This window comes from Hippocampus comes, unplaced genomic scaffold (assembly GCF_001891065.2).
Source record: "Hippocampus comes isolate QL1 unplaced genomic scaffold, H_comes_QL1_v1.1 scaffold83, whole genome shotgun sequence".
NCBI classification, from domain to species: Eukaryota; Metazoa; Chordata; class Actinopteri; order Syngnathiformes; family Syngnathidae; genus Hippocampus; species Hippocampus comes.
In genome coordinates this window covers 1,282,012-1,300,893 of record NW_017805281.1, presented here as the reverse complement: position 1 = coordinate 1,300,893, position 18,882 = coordinate 1,282,012, and the positions used below count along the sequence as shown (strand labels likewise).

The following is an 18,882-nucleotide window of genomic DNA, read 5'->3' as shown; positions in this document are numbered from 1 at the left end:
AAGTTTGGATTTGGCCCTTCAATATCTTTGGATACATTACTATAATATTGAATTTAAAATATTACTAAATTAAAAGGAAAATAATAATAACAATAATAACAACAATAATAATAATATCTGTAAAATGTGTCAGAACATGCGCGTGAAGAGTTTTTCGGACATAAAATCTTTGTGCCGTCCCACGTCACGTGACTGGTCGTATGACTCTCAGCTGCGTTATGACGTCAAACGCGGAAGAAAACAGAGTCGCAGTCGGGCGGACTGTCGGGAGTGCAGTTGCATTGTTCACCGGCGTTCTTTTTATTTTTTTATTTTTTGCTCATTTTATTTCATCTTAACCAGGCAAACATGAGGAACATTGCGATGTATGCCGTCACGTTGAGCATCTTGGGAGTTGTAGTTTTAACCGAAAAGCAGCACGGGTGGAAGAGAATCAACAAAGTTGCGGTGAGGCGAAAACGTGTCTGTGTGTTTGTTTGTACAACCCCTGTAGTATGTAGTAATGACCATATGTTCTGCTTTATCAAAAGTGCACATTATGTTTTTTCGTGTTTGATTTGCATTGAATCTCACAGGACATTCTGTCCGGTACGCGTATTTCAAAACTAGTCTTTCCGTGTGCAGTTTTCAGGCTTCGCGTGGAAGAACTGCGGGAAACCAGACGCGCCGGCGGTGCTGAAGACCCTCAGCGTGTCTCCCGACCCTATCAGCATCCCCGGAGACTTGACCGCGTCCGCGTCGGGATCCACATCAGTGGAGATCCGTGCGCCTCTGACCGTCAGTACTGGACACACGCACACACGAGTGGCCCTGCTCAAGGGCGTATTTTTGTCATTTGGCAGCAAAAAACAAAAAAGTCAGTACTTTAAAGCGAAAGAAACTTTCTTAATCCGTTTTGTTTTTTACGAGGCGTAATTTGCTTGCCTTAAAAGCTAAGTCCGACCCAGGCGGAACTTTTACCACAACAACTTTCTTCTTCCTCTTTTTGACACCATTAAAATACTTTGAACTTGAACAGGCTTTGATTGCGATGATGTGTCAGCTCCACAGGTTGATGACACCGAGCGTCATGAGACGTTGCTTGGAAACCCAAACTTAAAGCTCAAATTCGAAAGATTAAACCTGAGTTAAAAGCTTCATTCGAAACCCCAAACATTTATTTGAAATCCCACTCGTGACATCCAGATCTTGACTTGAAACTGTAACGGTGAAAGGACACGTTGATCCTCTTCTCTTTCATCTATAACTGGTTCTAAACAAAAAAGAGTATGCAGAAAAGTGTTTATGATCGAATGACTCTGTGTCTAATGTGTTGTGTTGTATTAATTTGTTATTGTTATTCTGACTTCAAGATGGCGCCACGAGAGTGGCTGCCTTTCCAGCAGCTCCTCTACTTTTTATTCTTCTACTTTCTTCCTTTCATAACTTCTGCTGTAAATTGGGAATTTCTCCATTGTGAGACGAATAAAGGTTTTCTTATTCTTATTCTATTATTATTCTTATTAACCTTTTTTCTTTTTGTTTTTTCAACTCTGCTTTGAAAGACTTAAGTCTCATTTGAAACCCTCACCCAGCCTTGGACCCTTGATTTAGAACACCAACCTCTGTTCAAAATTCTACTTTGACACAGAATTCTTGACTTGAGACCCAAATGTGAAACGAAACCATGCCTTGAAGCCCTCCTTTGAAACCTTAACCTTAGCTTCAGTCTCTAATTTAACACCCAAGGCCTTGTTTGAAACCCTACTTTCGATCTGCTCAGAAGTTCATGTGACAATTGTGTGATGGCGCCATAAAAAAATGTTAACAAGTCAAATCTCGTGACAGGTCGTCACGCTAACAGTCAGTCAATGGAGCACCACTATATTTGATGGTCACAATACAAAAATAAATCCTTTCAAATTTGACTTTGAACAAGTACTGCATGTGACAGGAAGTGATCTTACAACATCCTGGCAGCATTTTCTAGAACATCATGCAAGTGTTTGTGTTTCCCGGCCAGGTGAACATAACTTTGGAGAAAGAGGTGGCCGGTTTTTGGGTGACGATACCGTGCATGGACGAGATGGGAAGTTGTCACTATGCCGACGCCTGCGACATTTTGACCCAGCTGATTCCACCTGGACAAGACTGCCCGGAACCACTACACACCTACGGACTGCCCTGTCATTGCCCCTTTAAGCCTGTAAGTGGCGCTGCACACAACACGCTAAGTACACGATCTGAATGCTTATTTACACAACTGGATTAGCATTAGCATTAGCACAAGATAGTCACTTCCAACTAAGTGCTTATATGATCCCCTTTAGTGATCGCGATAAATTCCGGGTCGCTTACGGTGATCAGCTGCGTGCGTTTACCTGGTCGAAAATGGCGGCAATTAGACTGACAGTAGCCAATCAGAGTCACCTTGGTTTGTTTAGTGTGGTGCACCAAAGATTTGTGATTTCATTGTGTTTTTTATCTGTAAAGCACAAAAACAGAGCATTTGTTTCTAGCATTCTTGATCACACCACACATCTTCACTTTTAAAGTGGTGGCATCTACTTTTGAGCTACTTGAAAGGCAGCGCAGGACGCCGTCTGCTGGCCAGATTTTGATATTGCAGCCAATTTTACCTTGATACATTTTCCTCTTCATTCTGTTATTTTATATTTTGTACATTTATTGTAAAGTTGAGTATTTTTAAAACATGTATTTGTGTGTTTTAATATTTTATTATATATTATATATTATTATTTAATATTTTAAATTTACAGTCCTGTTCATAACATTTTAAAGTATTCTCTAATGTAGTTGGGAAAAAAATTAAGACAATGACCATTATACATAATGAGAAAACAAATTGTGTTCACTTTTATGTCATCTTGTCCAGCCCATCTACCAAAGTTCATGAAAAAAAAATGTGCGCACTAGCATTCATGCCAACACTGTTGCTAACCAAAACAACAGTTTCCAGTCTCACAAACAAAGCAGTTGGTGAATCATTATCAAAACGAATTTCGATTTGGTAATTCACCTTGTTGCTCAGCAGAATTTGTCCAAAAGCCAATGGGGAAGAAAAGCCTTTTTTTTCTGCCAACTCTGTAACTCACCAAAACAGCAGATCACAATCTATCAACAATATAAAGGAATGATTCATGATTAATACAGTCAGAAAACGGGCCAATAAGAGTCTTCAGCTTTTTGTACGACCAATGTCACTTGTTGCTAGGCAGAATGTAAACTATAAAACAATAGTTTTCCAGTCAATCACATTCTGCCTAGCAACAGGCGATCAATGGGAAGAGTCAGAGTGGGTTGCAGACATTTATGCTAGGTTCACACTGAAGACAAATATGACACAGATCGGATTTTTTTGCCTGTATGCAAGCTGTATCTGATTATTTATTTTATTTTTTTGACCTCGTCTGATCAGCTCAATTCCGAATTTTTCAAGTCGAATTGGGTCACTCTTATATGTGGTCCTAGAATGGAGACCAAAAAAAAAATCTGAATTGAGCAGGAAGTCTTACAGTGTAAACCCAGCCATAAATGATGACTCTGTATTAAATATTAAATATTAACTCTTCTGTTTATTGTTTTGAGGGCTCTTATGCGCTGCCTGAGTCAGACTTCTTCCTGCCCTTCGTGGATGTTCCATCGTGGCTCACGAACGGAGATTATCGTCTTCAGGGAGTCCTGGGCGGCAGTGGTGGCACTGAGCTGGGCTGCCTCAAGGTGGCGCTGTCGCTCCATTCGGAATAAACGCCTTTTTTGAAATTAATAATGTAGGATTCTTTACTACAGAGATAATTCTTTTTAAAACTGCAATAGCCTCATGTTCATTTGCTTTTTTTCTTCATTAATAATCTTTTGTTATGGAATTTGCTGAATAAATGATGGAAAATGAAAACAATGGAGGTTCATGATGGGATAATTTGCTGTTGGGCATGTGAGAGTGTTGCACAGTGTACAGTTTTGTAATAAACATTTGTTGATCATTTATCTCATGTCAAGAACCAAATGACAATTTGCTCCCCCGCAAAAAAACAAACAAACAAACAAAACATTTTAACACCTGTTGTCCGCTAGGTGGTAGAAAATGTAATACGTTTGATCAATTGACATATTTGACCTTTTTTTCGAAGCAGGCATCTTACTACTCCTAGTAACACACACACACACACACACACACACACACACACACACACACACACGCACACACACAAAGTGAAAAGTGAGTGCTGACGCGTGTGTTGGTTTGCACAGGAAGGCTCACAATGACAGGAAGAAACAAGGAAGGCCACACAAACCCACACACAAAAATGACAAATTTTCTTGACTCATGACAATTATGTTTAAATCTCCCAAAACACACAAACATTCTTTTAAATATCAACTTGAATGATCATGTAATGGGTCAATAACTGTCACCTGACAATAAACACAGTTGAAAATGTCATGTGACCATACATAATCAGTAATCCATACCTTGTGACAATAAACTCATAACCATCGATAATGTTCACGCGATAACATAGTTGTGCAAGCGCAATAACGTCACATGGATTTCATGTCATGTGACCGCAAACCAATTTAATCATGTCTTGTCTCCCACCTTCGAACGTTCTCACGTTAGCCCGTTGCTCGCGCACGCCACCAACTTGTAACGTAGCACCGAGTGAAGGCCTCACCTTTGACCCCGAGCTTGAAGTTTGTTTGTTTGAGGCAAGTAGAGTGGGCCGCGGGGTGGGGGTGGAGGGTTGGGATTTAGGGAGGGGGGGTAGACAATATAACATGTCCGTCAACACTTGAAGGCGAGGAGCTGACAAATGACGTCAGTCGTCGAATAGAATAAGGGATGATAAGGTGCATACTTATGATGTATACAGTATGATGAAGATGGACTATATTGATGTGATATGCATTTTATTTTATTCACTTGTGATGTCATCAGTTGTTTTAGCTGGTGTGCATCCAGGCTGGTCAGATGTCAGACAATCAGATTAGATTACCAATGAAAACAAACACGCACACACACACACACACACTCACACACACACACACACACACACACACACACACACACACACACACACACACACGCTGCCTGGATGTAGCAGGCAATCATATTGCAGCAGGCTACTCTACTACTACTCTAGCGTTTCCATAACACCTCAATTCCTCTCAGCTCATCAGTACAGCACTAATATTAGGAGCTCTACGGAGGCAAGAAATATATGACTGCATCCCGACATATTGTCTATCTACATGTTGTGGCAGCACCATTTGTGTTCACTCTGTTGCTTAAGGGCCTAAAGAACCGCAATTTAGATGCTTATTAGCGTTAAGCTAGTACGCCGAAGGGTTAGCTATGCGGTTGTTTGAAATACAAATTCCCTTTGCTTTAAGTTTAATTAGAATGAACATCAATTGGGAGAGGTAAAAGCTGAAGTAAGTGCAATGCAAAAGATAGGCCAAATGACAACTTGTAGAACGAAAAATTGGGTCATTCTTATCTTAAGGTACCACGATATAAGCTCATACTATAAACCAACAGAAAATACTATGTACATATATGTATGGACACTGAATTTAAACATATCGAGGATTATTTCTAGTCAGGACAGAATGAGAAAGAATGGACGTTTGTTGTGTCTCGTGCCACCCCCGCCAATTCGCCTCCCCTCCCCCCATCCTCCCCCCAAGCAGGACATCCCGTCTACGGCCTTCACCGCCGCCTGACCGCTTCCTTCATGGGAAGAGAAAAGAAATACGGGAGAGGAGGCGAGGGAGATTAAGACGGGCGAGGGTTCAGAGTGGCCGAAGGAGTCGGCTGGCGTGGCGAGAGGGCGATGAGATGCTGATGTAGAGGGAAGCAAAAGGGGCCAGGGGTCAACGCGCAATCAGCGGCACAGAACAATTGAAGAAAAAAAAAAGGAGGGGGAATGAGTTCAGCAGCTGTCAACACGGGCAAAACATTCTGTCACTTGACGATAAACACAATTTAATAAACTTACGTGGGAAACACAAAATAAAGAGACACATGTTCAACGGGATGTGACATGAATGTAAAATAAAGCGAGGTGACAATCCACACATTTGATTGGAAATAGAGCCATGTGACACTGATCACATTAAAGTGTTAATAATGTTGTGGAACTGAACAGAACAAAGGATGACAAATACTTTTATTGAAAACAATCGAACAACACTGCCTTAAGAATTGCTCTGTAGCAGAATCCTAAAATATAACAGAAAATGCCATTGGCATGCTAACAGTTTGCATCGATAGCCACAGTTCAGGAACAACGGATGTTTGAACGGAAAAGGTGGGTCGACACATCTACGATTGTCTTTTATTCTGCCCCGAGGTGCCAAGGTGGACACACCAGAAGGAGCAACCCAATGAATCGGATTGCAGCATTGTTAAATTCTTTCCAATCTGTTTAATTACGTTCTTATTTTCCTCATTATCTCATGTTTGAAGACAAGTATGTCGAATATGCTAAACATTGGCTCACAACAATGACGGCTTAAAGCAGAAATGCGTCTTTTGCCACTTTGGACATTTTTTTTCTGCATTTTTCAATGCTGCCTTCCGAGACCACAAACAACAACTCCACAACAAGCACTGCGAATAGAGTCGGAAAGCTGTAATTGTACCCCTGCGAATGCAACAAATGTGTCACTTGTTGACAAATTTAAACTGCCACCACATGAACATAACACCCGAAACCACCGGCAATGTCCATGAGCCGCCTTCACGCCACACAGAAAACTTTTGGAATCATCCTCAGGTTGGGAAGAGACTGCAACCGGGTGTCAGGTTTCCTCCAAACGGGAGGTTTGTGGGGGGATTGTCCTCCTGCTTGTCTGGGATTCATTTGCATACCACCCTTCCCACCTGCTTTCCCATTGGCCGAGCCTGCAGCATGTGTGTACTCACTTCCAAACTTCCTCAGTCTCGAAAAAAACTTTCCAGCGGTGAGGAGGATGATGAAGTGCGCGGCGAGATGGTGGGAGCAGCTGTTGGAGTGAGCAATGCAAGCGGGGATCATAATCGGCATGATGATTTGTTCCTGGAGTGAAAATAAACCTGGAAAACCAACTTTTTTTTTGTTTTACAACTGGAAAAAATGATCTGATGCTCACTTTTAGTCTGAGCTCATTTTTGAGGATTTTATCACAAATTGTTGCGATCGATGTTGGGCACGCTGGACGGATACCTGAACCTCAACTTTTCTCCCAAAACGTAACCTTTTGTTTTGGAACTGGAAAAATGATTTGATTGTCACTTTGATTTGATTTGATTTCTTTTTTTTTTTAATGTTGATTCATCAGTAGCCATCTTCGTCATGTTTCTTCTTCAACTCCTTGTGGTTCTGAACGTGGGCTGGAGGGCTGGCTGCTCCGAGCCGTCATCCATCACCATTCACTACCGTGTCTGGGAAGAGCAACCCGCGGGAACCCGGGTGGGCCGTCTGGTGGACGACCTCTGGCAAATGGACCAGGTGGGTCCTCTGGAAAACTTCCAGGTTGTGGAGCATGGGTGGGCCCTTCCTTTTGCCATCAATGCCGGAGATGGTGAGGTCTCCACCCAGGGCCGCTTGGACCGGGAGGAGCTGTGTCGCGGTGCAGACGAGTGCGAAGTGGCCTTTAGTGTCCTGTACAGGAAGAGCGGGGCGGTGCACTGCCTGCGGGTTCACGTGGAGGTGATGGACCTGAACGACAATAGCCCCAGCTTTGCCAGTCCCGTCCAGGAGTTGGAGATCTCGGAGACGGCCGGATTACGGATGAGGATTCCGCTGGAATGCGCGGTGGATCCAGATGCAGGAGCCAATGGAATTCAGACATACACGTTGTCCGTCAACCAGCATTTTGCGCTGGACGTGACTTCTGCGCTGGGTGGCACCAAACAGGCGGAGCTGGTCGTGATCAAAGAATTGGATCGGGAAGTTCAAGGATCCGTCGAGCTCACCTTGACTGGGTGGGACAAAGGGAACCCGCCGAGGTCTGGGAGTGCTTTAATTCGTGTTTATATTCTAGACTCCAATGATAACAGTCCTACCTTTGAAGACAGCGCCCCCACGGTGGAGATACCCGAGGACACAGAACGTGGGACAACGATCATCCATCTAAGAGCCACGGACCCCGACCAGGGTGCCAACGGGGAGGTGAAATACTCGCTGAGTAAGCACTCACATCCTGACGTTCAGAGGCTCTTCTTCGTGGATCCACAGAGTGGCGCTGTGAGCATCAGAGCTCCTCTGGACTACGAGGCCCAGACCTCCCACGAAGTGGTGGTACAGGCCCGCGATCGCGGACCCAACTCCATTCCCTCACACTGCAAGCTCCATGTCAAGCTCGTGGATGTCAACGACAACGCCCCGAGGATCCACATGACCTGGACTCATCCCAGCTCTCCGGCTGCGACGGTGCTTGAAGGGGCGCCGGTAGACACCTTCCTGGCTTTGGTGAGGGTTTCGGATGCCGACTCTGGAGAAAACGGGAAAGTGACGGCTATGATGCAACACGGTTCCGGCCCCTTCCATATCAAAAAGATCCCCGGTGAAAATTACATGATCGTAACTGCGGGTGTCTTGGATCGAGAGAAAGTGATGGACTATAATATCACACTGGTGGCGCGGGATTACGGAGATCCGCCATTGACCTGCGTGAAACACCTGCCTGTCCGGGTTTTGGATGAGAACGACAATACGCCGGTGTTTTCCTCAGAGGTCTACAAAGCGTCATTCAAGGAAAACAACGTCGCAGGCTACCAAGCCCTCAAGGTCCATGCGCAGGACGCAGACTTGGAGCTCAGCGGCAGAGTTTTGTACCACCTTCACAACTCCAGCGACCTAAAGTCACCCACCCAGCCTTTCTCCATCCACCCAACCAGCGGTGTTGTCAGCGTCGTTCAGCCGCTGGACTATGAGGAGTACCACTCATATTTATTCCTGGTGGAGGCTGTGGACCAGGGTCACCCGCCTCTTAGGACCACAGCCACGGTGCAAATTGACATCCAGGATGTGAACGACAACTACCCGGTCATCAAAGATCCGCGACCCAAACAGGGCGTGGCTCAGCTCAGTGTTCCCATCAATGCGGATCGCGGGAACATTGTAACAGAGCTGGGTAGTGACGGTGAGGAAGGATCGACCGCTTTGCCCACCGGGCAGTCAGTCCGACAGGGATTTGACGGATTTCTTGCCTCCACCATAAAGGCTGAAGATTCCGACTCGGGACTGAACGGACAACTGCAATACTTCATCACCGATGGCAACCCCCTCTTCTGGTTAGATCAGGCCACGGGTCAATTGTTTGTCAACACCACCAACGCCACCCAGCTCATCGGGAAAACAGCGAAGGTGGACATTTCTGTCTCTGACATGGGGACCCCCAGCCTAGCCACCAAGGCCACACTGGAGGTGACTTTCATCAACCTCAAGGATCACTTGAAGAACTCGTCCACCGGGGACCGGGGGCGGTTCAGTTTCACCATGATGCTGGCCATCTGCTTGGGGGCGACGTGTCTTCTGCTGCTTCTCACCATCGCCTCGGTCACAACCTTCTGCAGACCCGACAAAAGGGAGTACCGGGCCTACAACTGCAGGCAGGCTGAATCCACGTACACGTGCCATCCGCGCCGTCCGCAGAAGAACATCAGAAAGTCGGACATTCAGCTCATTCCCGTAATGAGGGACCACAAAGAGGAGATCGCGCTGGAGGACAGTGAAAAGAGGCCACTCACCCCGTCACATGACCAACCCACGGAAAAGGTTTTAGAGTTGACGCCACTGATGATGAACTCGAGCTTCCATTCCCAAACACACCTCGAGGGCGACGTCCCTCATGGCAGGACTCTACGAAAACCTGCACACATCCAACTGGACGCCACTTTGCCTCTGACGCCGGTGACTTCCTATTGTACACTTCGCAAGGCAAGAAACCCGTCGTCAACGTCGTCTTCAGGATCCCATTCGAGCACGCTGAAGCGGAAGACGGCGGAGACGGCGGCTTCGACACCTCAGGCGACTCTCAGAAGGCCCAAGACATCAGAGGGTCGCGAGTCCAGCGATGCGGAAAAGCAACAGATGCTCCAGAATCTGGTGCGACTGTCCATGGCGGCCTTCGCCGACTCTATTGAATTCTCATCCGCCTCCCCAGAAGTGCAGGTGAGTCCTCAACCTTCTTTTGTGGGGCACCTTCTGGTGAGGCGGGTCCCACCAAGTCAAAATGTATGTTACGTGTCACATCACATGATCAAATCAAACATAATATACATAACCTGATTTACATGCATGATATGAGTTACATATAGCAAATGATGTACATACAGGTACATCACTTGATTTACATACATGATGTCACTTGGCTAACATGAGTAACATTAATTACATGGCATGACTTACATACAAAAACAATCACTTACGTAACTCACATGACACAGCACGATTCATACATGTTGCATGACCGAAATAAGCGACTACACATGACACGGTGTACATATGTGAGCTTTACAAATATGGCTCTCATATGTTTCATGATTTTCAGCACATCGTGTGACTTAAACGCGCCACATGATATGACTTACGGGAACAAAAAAGATATTACAGTCCACCCTCCGCATAGGGTCACCGATTTTTTTTTCCATAGCACACAAGAGAAGACGACCTGTATGATTTTCTGTACGTCACACAATTTCCACAAGTCACTCAACTCTTCTTGACAGCATGTGACTTACGTGTGTCACATGATTTGCATATGTGACAAGACTTAGACGTCAAATGATTTACTCTCACACGTCACATGACTTCCATACAGCATATCATATCCGGAAGGGGCAAAAGAAGTTCGTGCCTAACGTGCTAAGATGCTAACGCTAATGATGCGTTTCACTCGGTTTGTTGTCTGGATGAATGTGGGCCGTAAACCCTCGACTGCTTCTGAGCAACATTGGATGACATAAATTATAAACAGTTATGTGACTTCCATCCGTCACATGATTTCCGTCTTCTTTCCAATTGGACGTGAGCGAGTCTCCAGTAACTTTGCATGAATGATTTCCCTCCATCTCCACAATGTCTTTTTAATGCCTTATTTACTCTCTCCCTTTCTCCTCTGCATTAATTGTGTTCGCCCGCCATTGCCAATGTGTGATCACTCAGGGTTCAACATGTGCTTACAGTTAGCGTGTCGCTAATTAACTAGAGCCCCCCCTTGCCGCCTTGCCGTCCTCTCTTGCCCTCCCCCGCAGGCTTTGAAATTAATCTGAAGTGAAGTCCATTAGAGAATTGGGAGGAACACATGCACGCGTACACACACCACTGCCAGAGTAAGTCATCAAACAGGAGCATGGAAAAAAAAAAAAAGCAGCGCGTCTGTGTGCGTGTTAGGTGAGTGATGAGTGCGACTGCCAAAAGCAGAAAGCGTATTCACGCGCCGGTGTATCATTCGTCAGTGTCATCTGCCTCCAGAGATGCTGCTTTCAACTTAAAGATCGCATATCAATGCACAATGAATGTGTGTGTCTGTGTGTGTGTGCGCGCGCGCTCGAGCGAGACATGTGTAAAATGACACCATCGTTCTGCTTTGCAAAGAAAAAAAAAACGAAGCGAATGCCATTTTTGCTGCAAAGGCAAAAGATTTTACGGCATTCAGGGTTGTGTCGAGGGCAGCTCAGTGGTTGACTGGTTAGCGCGTCTGCCTCACAGTGCAGAGATGCAGGGTTCGATTCTGGCTCCGGCCTTCCTGTGTGGAGTTTACATGTTCTCCCCGTGTCTGCGTGGGTTTTCTCCGGGTACTCCGGTTTCCTCCCACATTCCAGAAACATGTGTGGCAGGTTTATGGTCAATAGTAGTCATCAGTGGGAGTGGTAAGTCGGCAGCCCTGAGTAGCAGCACCAGTGGCCCCTTTCACGCTGCCTTCATGGCACATCAGAGGTTGATCGGTCAAGCTGTCATTTATTCACCCATTCGTCACTTTGAGAGAAAGGAAGCAGTCAGCGTTTCTACCCACCATGCATCAGTCCTCACCCGCCCCCGTGGCCCACTTGGCACCAGTACCGCTTCGGACGTCGGCCTCCTCCCTCTGACTTGGAGAGGAACTTGCCTGTTGCGCGCACGAACACACGCACACACTTTAGCGTCCATCCTGGAAGGAAGGCAGCCAGAAAAGAATAGACTTTTTTTTTTTTTAATGTGAAGGTCACTTCCTGCCTGCAAAACGCACGTGCAAAAACACACCAAGTCGTATATTCATCTACACACACGCACGCGCACGTTGATAGATTAACCTTCACTGGTGTGCGCGCGTGTGTGTGTGTGTGTGTGTGTGTGTGTGTGTGTGTGTGTGTGTGTGTGTGTGTGTGTGTGTGTGTGTGTGTGTGTGAGAGATGGACATTAGCAGCTGCTTCTCCCATAAAACTAAAATCACACACTCTCACTGTGTGGTTGGTTGGCGTTATTTTATTGTGACTCACACGTCGGTACATCTCAACTTCCACGCGTCAAACGCCTTACATGTCACTTACGTCACATGACTTACATACATGACTTACAAGCCTCATGTCACTTACATATGCGTTACATGCCATGACTTATGTGACTGCCACGTGTCACGTGACCAACACAGGCCACCACTTGTGCAGGTCACACGACTTGCATACATGTCATGACTTACAGGACTTCCACGTCACATGACTTCACTGTATAAAAGACACAATGTCCCGCGTGTCACATGACAGACAAGAAGAAGTCGAAGTCAGGAGTCATGACTTGGTTACGTCATCACACACACAAAAAATAAAATAAAATCGGCTATGCATGTGTGCAAGTAACCGAGAAGTCATTGTTTGTCATACCATTCACAGTTAGGGTCCCATAAAATAAAATGCAAACATATCTAAAGCCTTGGTCAACATACTCATAATATAGCAGGATCACATCTGAGTAAAAAAAGGAAAGTTTTTTCTGAGTTTAATTTACTAGATAATGACATGCATTTGCCAATCAGAGCCCATACCGTTTTTGCATGCTGCCATTAATGGCCCATTCATTCAAATCATATCTCAAGAGCACAAGGACAAAAACAAATCCTTCATAATTATAAACGCTGCCCTTGACTGAGCTTTTTAATGATTTCTCTCTTTTGTCGAAACAATGACTGTGAATGGTAGGATAAACAATGACTTCTCAGCCACGTTGTTTGAAAATAATGGATAGGATTGACAATACAAGAACCAAATGCACTATTCTAAAGTCAGAGTCAATTTGGATTCAGACGTAGTTTCGGACCACCGATGTCGATTGGTTAAGTTTGCCGTCCATATTGTATTTGGATTAATGGGCTGTTCCCTCAAGATACCGGCCCGCCGGGCATACGCCCTGTACAGCAGATGGCCAGTTCGGCGCTTATTTTCTTGTTGCTGGACTTGAATTTAATTGTCATCTGTGTTGTCGTGCAGCAGATTTCTCAGCTGCTGTCGCTCCTCCGTCAAGGTCAGCTGCAGCCTCGGACCAACTTCCGCGGAAACAAGTACTCTCACCGAGCTGCCGCAAGGTCAGTCTGCATCCTTTCTCATCTTCTTCGTCTTTGTCCACGTAAAAAAAAAAAAAAAAAAAGCACAGAGTACATCGAATGGACATCAAGTTCACAAATCAATTTGTTTTGTCTTCCCCCCCCCATGCGTGCAAACATGAACTTTTAGGAATGGTTGACTTTGGAGTGGGGGGGGGGGTAGGGTGTTCCTAATATTTTGACCATTGCATGAAACTGGAGAAAGTGGGAACAGCTCCCAGGATGATGCAGTACAACACTGGGAGCTTAATGGAGACCCATGATCGTGTGTACGCGTGTATGTGTGTGTGTGTGTGTGTGTGTGTGTGTGTGTGTGTGTGTGTGTGTGTGTGTGTGTGTGTGTGCGTATGTGAGAGACCTTCCATGCCTGAAATAAACGCAACAGATAAACAGGAAGTCACAGGTCATCCAGGACGCGGAGCATCATCCGACACTTGAATTTAAGCAAAAACTGGACACAGATGCATCTTCAGTGACGTATTTTTGTTACGTGTGTGCATGCAGGTACGCAGGTCAGGACTGTTCTGACTGGCAGAGCACCAAGGACAGCGGGCACGGAGAGAGCGAGGCGGGCGACATGGACTGGGAGGCGGGGAGGGACTCACCTGTCGACCCCCAACTTGAGGAGGGATTGCACGACCTGCTCAACCAAACTGGTACGCCCACAAGTGAAGGGACTCAAATGTTGAGGCGCGACGATATTATTCTTTCCTTTTGCAGCAGATTATTTCATCTGATTTGCTACTTATGGAATGTTTAACTTCGTTTGTCCTGAACGTGCCACCCTCACATTTTTTATGTTGACATTTTAAGTGTGTTTGTGGGTCATGGTGACGCACACGTGCATGTGTGTGTGTGTGTGTGTGTGTGTGCGTGTGTGCGTGTGTGTGTGTGTGTGTGTGTGTCTTCCTACTATTGTGGTGGTCTGAGCCTTGAGGCCCCTTACAGAGGGTAATACCACCAAAACCAACACCCCCCCTAGACAAACAGTGTGTGTGTGTGTGTGTGTGTGTGTGTGTGTGTGTGCGTGTGTGTGTGTGTGTGTGTGTGTGTGCATGTGGTGCGCGCCTGCTCGTGTGGAACCTTTGATTCTGTCGCCAACATTCCAGTGCTCTTTTTTATTTTTTTATTTTTGGGCCCTTTGACTTTTTTCTTTTTCCTCCTGCGGGGTGGAGATTTGGTTTCACTTCAAGAGGAGGAGTAATGAATTAATGCAATTTCCCCAACTTCTGTACAGTTCAGGTTTGGTTGGCAGTGTCACGGGTGAGCTGGAGTTAAGAATCGAGACAGTCAAAAAAAAAAGTTAAGTTAAATACAAACAAGAGAGCAAAGTCAAACACCACCATGGAAATACATTTGAACCAAGAAAACATGTTAAGAACCAAATTAATCGTCAAAACACATGTCATTCCGGGAATTGTTTCCAAATATGAAGTTGAGGAACAAGTCAAATCCAGTAAAAATCGAATATGAAGTCAACATGAAAAACCATTTTTGAACTCCTGAAAATGTGAACCAAATCAATCACGCAAAAACAACTCCAAAAACAACTTATCGCATTTCGGCTGAAGTCCAAAAACAAGTACCATCCCCCACACCCCCACACCCCCCAGAAAAAAAAAAAGAAAAGCCTGAATTAAGTGAATTTTGAGCAAATGACAAAGTTCAGAATCGAGTCGGTCAAAAAAAAAAAACTATAATTTTTTTTTTTTTTTTTAAGTCAATGAATGGTCACCATCCAGTATCAGGCCACAAACAGACAAATGATGGACTGTTTCCCAATCTCTCTCTTAAAGACACACAATCATCACTTTTTCATTCAAATACTGTATACTGTAAAAGTGCACACAGATCCAAATCAGTGCCGTGATGCAAACGTTCTAAGCGTACAGTTCACCGTTTTTGTTCGCAGCTAAAACTTTAAAAGCTTTTCAAGAGGATTTAAACTTCTGAAACAAAGACAGGAAAGAAGGGGCTCAACTGAGTGGGCGCCAGATCCCCAACTACTGCTTGTGTGTGTGTGTGTGTGTGTGTGTGTGTGTGTGTGTGTGTGTGTGCGTGCGTGCGCGCCTACTAATGGCTTGCATGTGTCTGACTGAGATTGTTTGACTTCTTTTTTGAAACTACACCTGAGGCGACTTCTGCTGTTCAACTGTTTGCCATTTGAAACGTTTCATTTGTTGTTTACGTCTCATTTTATTGTCATCCAACACTTGAAAAGTACTTTTAACACCTGACATTAACAGAGAAAACTTGTCAAGTAAAAATCAAAGCAAAAAAAAGCAGACAAAAGTTTGATCACATTTAACAGGAGCAAGAGACACGAACAGATGTGGCCAGAACAAAAGAACAAGAAAAACTCACAGGAGAGGCACAAAAAGAGGATAGGACAGAAAGATGGTCATAACAGGACTATAAGAACAGACAAAATCAGGAACAGCACAAGAACAGGCAAGGAAAAGGAACAGTAGAGCCGCGGTCCAAACCAGAACAAAAAACAGTACAGAAGAGTGAAAAAAAAGAACTCAAGCAATTACTGAATGAGAACAGGACAGAAGAACAACAACAATGAAGACAGAACAGGACACTGACTGTGAAGGAAAGGCAGGGACGGAACAACAACATAAATAGGAACTACATTGAGAAACAAGCAAAAACAGTCCAGAAAAGGAAGGACAAGGCAAAGAAGACAGACGAAGAAGGACAGGGACAGGAACATAAATAGGCAAGAGCAATACGGGAAAAGAACAGGACAGGCAAGGTATGAACTTGAGCAGGGACAGACAGGACCAGAGCAAGTCAGGCCCAGACAGAATAGAAACAGGACAAAAGAAGTACAAGAATAAATCTAAAAAGCAGAACTGGAACACTGATATGTTCGGACAAGGGGAGAACAGGACAGGCAGGAATGGAAAGAGACGTACAACAAAAGAAGAACGAGACCAAGAACAGATGAAGGATCTCGACAGGACAATTCCACATCAAAACAAACATTTCCTGTACATTGACTTTCTCATGTTCACTTTTCTCATGTTCGTGAAAGAATTCAAGGCCGTGACAACACAAACAGGAAGCTCAGAGAAATCCGCCGTCGCAAAAACAGCGATAACGTGACACACGTGTTCTTACAGAAGACATCAGTGACCCGTCGTGGATGGCGCGTCTGTCTGTGACTCTGTCGGGAGATTACCACGACAACGTCTTTGTGCCCAACGAGCCTCCATCCTCCGATAGCGAGCTGATGCCGCGTCACGCCTTGGACTCCTCGTCGTCCTTCTCCACTTTCGGTACTACAAAAGAATTTTTTCTCTGTCATGACGTCACTTAATGCGGTTTTATGATCTTTTGAACTATTCAGCTAGAAAGATGTATTGACTCAATCGCCACCTTGAGAATTTATTTTAAAACCTTAGCCGCCACGAGCAGTTTCACAGGGCAACATAACATTGAGAACGTACTGTATGTCTTTCATGAGTAAACCCACAAAAAGGTCAGGAAGGCATGCACCAAAACATTCAAGAGGGCAGAAATTTTGTTTTGAAGGAGCCATTTTATGGGCATTTTGGCCATTCACGCTTATTTTAAAAATGATCCCCCTTACACACAATGATTACATTTGGTTGGCATATCTATTGGGACTGGACCCACAAAAAAGCCACAAGAAAGAAATGCCTGAAATAAAATAGCCATTTTAGGGGTCATTTTCAAGCATATTCGCCCCTGGAATTTATTTTGAAAATCCAACCACCACAGTCAGTGTTATGCAGCTTTGATAGGCATGTCGATCATGCATAGACGGTTAAAAAAAATCTCAACAAGCCATAAAAGAACAAAACCAAACAAAAAAAAAAAAAGGAAGTCTGCCGATTTGGTTTAAAGCGGTCATTTTAGGGTTCTCTTCGAGAGATTCTTTACTTTTAGATTTTTTTGGGGGGGGGTGGGTGGAGGAGTTCAGCCTGCAAAACAGAATTTACAAAGCAACATGAAATTTGCTGGTCACATATATCACGAGTAGACCTACAAAAAAGTCTCAAGAAGCCAAGTCGGAGAAGACAACATTTTCCATTTCGGTTTGAAACAACCATTTTAGGGGTCTTTTCCAAGCATCCAGCCCCTGGATTCTGATTATTGTTTAAATTCAGCCCTCAAAGCTTAGTTTTACAGAACAATATGAAGTTTGGTAGACATCTTTATCACAAGTGGTCCCACAAAAAAAGTCACAAAAAGTCTGAAAAGACTGTCTTCCTTTTTCCTTGGAAGCAGCCATTTTATAGTCATTTTGTCCATTTTCACAATACTATATTCGTTTTAAGAGTGCCAATGATCAGGGCCAGAAACAACTGAACACATCCATGAATGCATTTTCAAATATCTTGAGACGACTCACACGCTCTTGTTACCTCTCTCAGGAAAAACCCCAGACAAGGACAGCCCACTGGGCGGGGCCTTGCTCTCGGAGGTCAGCACGCTCTTCGAGATGCTGATGACGCAGAAAGCCGATGCCCCCCCGGGCCCTCGAGCCGACGTCCTCTACCGGCTGTCTTCGGCGTATCGACGCTCGTTGGAAGCGGATAGCGCCACGCCCGCTACTAGCAGCCCGATGAGAGGCCTGCCCCCACAGCCTGGACACTTTTGACACTGGAAACCAAAGAAATCACAGCGAGTGTTATGTACTATCATTCGCTGTGTAATTTAAACTATTAAGTCATTTGTCCTTGCTTGACTGCAACATTACCAAACAGGAAAGTAAAAAACAAAAAAACCAACAACGCACAACATGTCCAAATAATGCCAACATGGCCGAAATTTTCCTTGACTGTTGTCAATTGGACCTATTTAAATTGTTCTGTTTGTTTCGCTGCAGTTATAGCAGTTCAGGTAGTCTGGAGCAACACAATCGAGTGGTCTACAAGTATAAACGACAACATTACAAAAAAAATGAAAACAAAATGTGAAACGCTTTTACAAAGTATACAGAGTTAGATAAATTTCAGTCAGTCTGGGAGGTCTGTGAGTCTCTTTAGGACGAGACCATCTTCACAAACAATAAGACAATAGGTCTGAGTTTGTTGGGTTGATTTCCTAAATTTCCGACGTTAATCATGAAACTTCGCCGTCATGCTGTACCCACCTGCAATGGCCAACACTAAGATTTTTGCTATTCATATTCGGCTCTGTAGTCTGGGGAATAAAGGCTTTAAAATGGCCGTTCGAAAACCAAAATGGCCGCCTACCTGTATCTCTTCAGGTATGTTTTGAGACTTTTTTGCAGGTCATCTTATGACAGACATGCCTACCAAATTTCATGTTGATCAG

The 18,882-nt window shown here is 44.7% G+C and overlaps 2 protein-coding genes across 4 annotated transcripts; both read left to right on the top strand.

The window, feature by feature from the left end:
- Window positions 1-217: 217 nt before the first annotated feature.
- On the top strand, window positions 218-3,802 carry gm2a (ganglioside GM2 activator). Its single transcript, XM_019871426.1, has 4 exons — window positions 218-447; window positions 625-777; window positions 2,003-2,185; window positions 3,589-3,802. Exons 1-4 carry the CDS (start codon window positions 349-351, stop codon window positions 3,745-3,747), a joined length of 594 nt encoding a protein of 197 aa, XP_019726985.1. The 5' UTR covers window positions 218-348; the 3' UTR covers window positions 3,748-3,802.
- Window positions 3,803-6,940: 3,138 nt separating this feature from the next.
- pcdh12 (protocadherin 12) lies at window positions 6,941-18,332 on the top strand. 3 transcript variants are annotated; one of them, XM_019871218.1, is made up of 5 exons: window positions 6,942-10,163; window positions 13,457-13,548; window positions 14,071-14,222; window positions 16,698-16,853; window positions 17,976-18,332. In XM_019871218.1, the coding sequence occupies exons 1-5, from the start codon at window positions 7,341-7,343 to the stop codon at window positions 18,200-18,202; spliced, it is 3,450 nt and encodes a 1,149-aa protein (XP_019726777.1). In that variant the 5' UTR covers window positions 6,942-7,340; the 3' UTR covers window positions 18,203-18,332. The 3 variants fall into 3 exon arrangements, with proteins under 3 accessions (XP_019726778.1, XP_019726777.1, XP_019726776.1); XM_019871217.1 differs by having other exon boundaries at window positions 13,454-13,548; XM_019871219.1 differs by lacking the exons at window positions 16,698-16,853; window positions 17,976-18,332 and adding an exon at window positions 15,878-16,381 and having other exon boundaries at window positions 6,941-10,163; window positions 13,454-13,548.
- The last annotated feature ends 550 nt before the right edge of the window (window positions 18,333-18,882 follow it).